Source organism: Lathyrus oleraceus, chromosome 4 (genome assembly GCF_024323335.1).
Source record: "Lathyrus oleraceus cultivar Zhongwan6 chromosome 4, CAAS_Psat_ZW6_1.0, whole genome shotgun sequence".
In the NCBI taxonomy this organism is placed as follows: domain Eukaryota; kingdom Viridiplantae; phylum Streptophyta; class Magnoliopsida; order Fabales; family Fabaceae; genus Lathyrus; species Lathyrus oleraceus.
The window spans coordinates 287,685,794-287,689,313 of record NC_066582.1 but is presented as its reverse complement, the minus strand read 5'-3'; the positions used below and the strand labels follow the sequence as shown (position 1 = coordinate 287,689,313).

General features: G+C 33.0%; 1 protein-coding gene across 1 annotated transcript; it reads right to left on the bottom strand.

Annotated features, from left to right (window-relative positions):
• Positions 1-641: 641 nt before the first annotated feature.
• Positions 642-3,287, bottom strand: LOC127075150 (IAA-amino acid hydrolase ILR1-like 4). Its single transcript, XM_051016605.1, has 5 exons — positions 2,828-3,287; positions 1,933-2,058; positions 1,545-1,853; positions 1,328-1,456; positions 642-1,161 (listed from the first exon to the last, which is right to left on the bottom strand). Exons 1-5 carry the CDS (start codon positions 3,179-3,181, stop codon positions 796-798), a joined length of 1,284 nt encoding a protein of 427 aa, XP_050872562.1. The 5' UTR covers positions 3,182-3,287; the 3' UTR covers positions 642-795.
• Between the last annotated feature and the right edge of the window lie 233 nt (positions 3,288-3,520).

The following is a 3,520-nucleotide window of genomic DNA, read 5'->3' as shown; positions in this document are numbered from 1 at the left end:
TTTTCTAACATGTTTACTCATAACATCTTTTAATTTGTTCGATTGCAATCTTTACTTTCTTTTGCACTTTATTTTCTACTTTTAAAACCAACAATCCAACCCCGAGTCATGAAGAGTTGTGCAATTCAAACTATCAAGTAAAAAAGAATCATTCTTCTCAAATTGTGTCGCGATAAAATTTGATCATGACATAATTTCGTGATTTTGAAAACATTATTATAAAAGCCAAATTGAAACAAGTTGAAGAGGTTTTCAAATTTGATTGAAATGAGGCATACTTGAAGAGAGAAAGAGAGAGAGAGTTCTAGAGGACAAAAGTTGATGTTATTTCATCATTGGAATAAAAAAATTTAATTATGAATAATTGTACACGAGTAGTTAAATTTTCTTTGATGAAAGATGAACTTTTCTTTGATTAATATATTGTTAACTTTTGAAAATAATATAACAACAAAAATTATCTTTTAAACAATTTGTTCAATTTGTTCAAGCTTTATAAAACCTTTTTTACAATATAAATTTTCTCTCAAACTGAGACTTTTTAATATTATGAATAAACACAAACCTTTCAAAACCCTTCCAACAAAAATCATTATATTCTTTTCACTCAATCCTAATACCACTTATTATTGTTTCTCATGTTGGTTTCTCAACAGCATTTTATACTTGAAATTTCTCGAATAATATCTTTCTCTTTATCCTACAATATCTATACCTAAGGAAGCTAAATTTTTATTTCTTCACTGTTAACTCATATTACTCAATTTTCACATGTAAATGGTAGATAGTTAAGTGTCATTTGTGATAAGAAATAGTTGAATGTGAATGATATGAAAGAGCAAATGCAGCATGTATTGCAGCACCAATTGGAAGAACATCTTCATCAATGAAAAAGTGAGAACTATGTGCAGAATATTTGGATCCACACCCTAAAAGGAGTAATGAGCCAGGCACTTTTTCTAAGAAAAATGCAAAATCTTCACTCGCGGTGAACGTTTGTGCTAGTTCAATGTTCTCTTCTCCAACAATCATGCTTGAGGCTTGTTTGGCTAGTTGGTAGATTCTCTCATCATTTGTTGTTGGAGGAATTGTTGGATGTTCTTTACCAAAGAAGTCAACCTCTGCTGAGCACCTATGAACTTCTACTTGCCCTTTGATAACCTGCACAATGAAATTAAACCAGCTCTAAAATAGACGCAAACACTAACACATCAACATGTGTTAGATCGTGTCGAGCGCTGACACATAAGGGAAGGGGCGCTCAACCCACGACTTAAATATGAAGTGTCTGTGCTACATAGGTAAAAAAACCAAACACGACAATTACCTCTTCTATCCTTTGCCTTAGAGCATTGAAGTTCTTTTTGCCGAAAGCTCTATAAGTACCTCCAAATGTAACAGAATCAGGAAAGAGTTCATGACCAGACACGGCTTGAATCATTGCCACGGAAACCACCTGCCAACAGAATCAACCATAGGAATTTATGTGTGAAAGTTTGGTTTTGAAAGATTTTATCAAATACAAATTGAGTGTTCGAATAGACCTGCGAATCTAAGGGATCCACCTCCCTCGAAACAATGTTTTGCAAGCTAATCACAGATGCTGAGGCGGCCAAAACAGTATCAAAACAACACTGTCGAATTCTTGCTAAATCCCCTTTGATCTTTGCTTTGAAGCTTCCACATCCGGCTAAAAAATCTCCGGGCCTCGACGCAACAACACCTAAGGGATACTGTGTCGCTAAATGCAATCCAAAAACTGCCTCTACATCTTCAATCACGTTTTCTTGGATCATATCTTTCGCACCTACGCCTCTTTCCTCCGCTGGTTGGAATATAAGAACAATAGTAACCTGCATGTGAAGGACTAATTAGTTTCCAATGGAAGATTTCCTATAAAGCTCAATTAACATTTTTCCAATTCAACTTAACCTTTAACTTGTCTTTCATTTCTTGAAGTATCTTTGCAGCACCAAGAAGCATCGCAACATGCGCATCGTGAGCACAAGCGTGCATTTTTCCATCTACTTTGCTTTTATGATCCCAATCAACAAGTTCCTGTTGGCAATTAACAAATGCAAGGAACACATTTTTCAACTAAATTAACAATTACCGGAAAATTAGTCTTTATATAGAGATTAAATCACCACTATAACATGTCAAGCTCATACTTAGCTAACTACAAGTATTGAAAGTACAAAAATAGTATACAGAAAAATTAAATTATCCGACCCCTTTTATTTCGTTTAATGAATCTGACCTATATATTATATAGTCCAGATACATTAATTCTTCTATGAAATGAAAAAATAATGTTTTCTTATATTAAGGATTATAATAAGGACCATAGAGGAGTACTAATTACTATATTGCCTTTGTACATGACAAAGATAAACTTACCTCCAAGAATTAATGCAGGAAGCTTCCTCTGTTTCCTGTTTTGTGATCAAACAAAAACAAAACTAACCCCACAACCCTCTTCATAGAAATATTAACATATTTGAACAACTCAACAACAACTTGCCTTTGTTGAATTACTTTTCAATTTTTCTACAATTTGTTTTAATGATCAAGAATTGAATGCAGCATCTATAGCATTATATCAAACAAAAACAAACATGCAAACATACAAATGTCCATTATGTCCTTGCATGTTTTGACTGACAGTGACAACGATGAATTCTTCAAAGTCACCATGATTTCAAACATGCATGAATGATCTATAATTAAAAACAAAGAAAATAAAGTAATGTACATAACATAACAAAACATACCCTTTATAGAAACACAAGAAAATGATGTTTTTGCAAAATGTGTGTTTATTTACCTGAATAGGCAAAGCATCCATGTCTGCTCTAAGAGCCACAAAAGGAGGAAATCCAGAACCAATTTTAGCAACAACACCTGTTTTAGCCACTGGCCATTCATAACCAACACCTAAATTATCAAGCTCACGCCTTATTAAAGAACTTGTCTTGAATTCTTCATAAGCAAGTTCAGGATATTCATGAATTTCTCTTCTGATGTTCTTAACCCATTTCACTGTGTTGGGATTGTTAGCAATCTCAAGAATTTGGTTTTTGAGAGAAGAAGTTTGGTTTGTATTAAAATTGAAAGAGAAACATGTGGGGTTGAAGAAGAACAAGAAGACGAGTAAGAGAACAAGTCTTAGGTCCATCATGTGGTGAAGTGGTAGTGATTGAAAAAGTGATTTGTATATATTAAATTTGATGAGACTATATATTTATAATAGTCTTTGTTTCTACATACTTTTTATGTGTGATTGTTTCTACATACTTTTTATGTGTGATGCTTAGAATGTCGTACTATTATCTACCTTTCTTATTATTGGTCTAGAAACTTTTGTGATACATCAATAAGTTGTATTATTTGTCCGTGATTTAGTAGTGTCACCAACTTATTGGTACACTGTTTAAATTTTTTTTAATGAGGACCACAGTTATATCTGGTTCAGAAGTTAATAGATTTGTAATTCTGTTTGATATTTGATATGTGATGC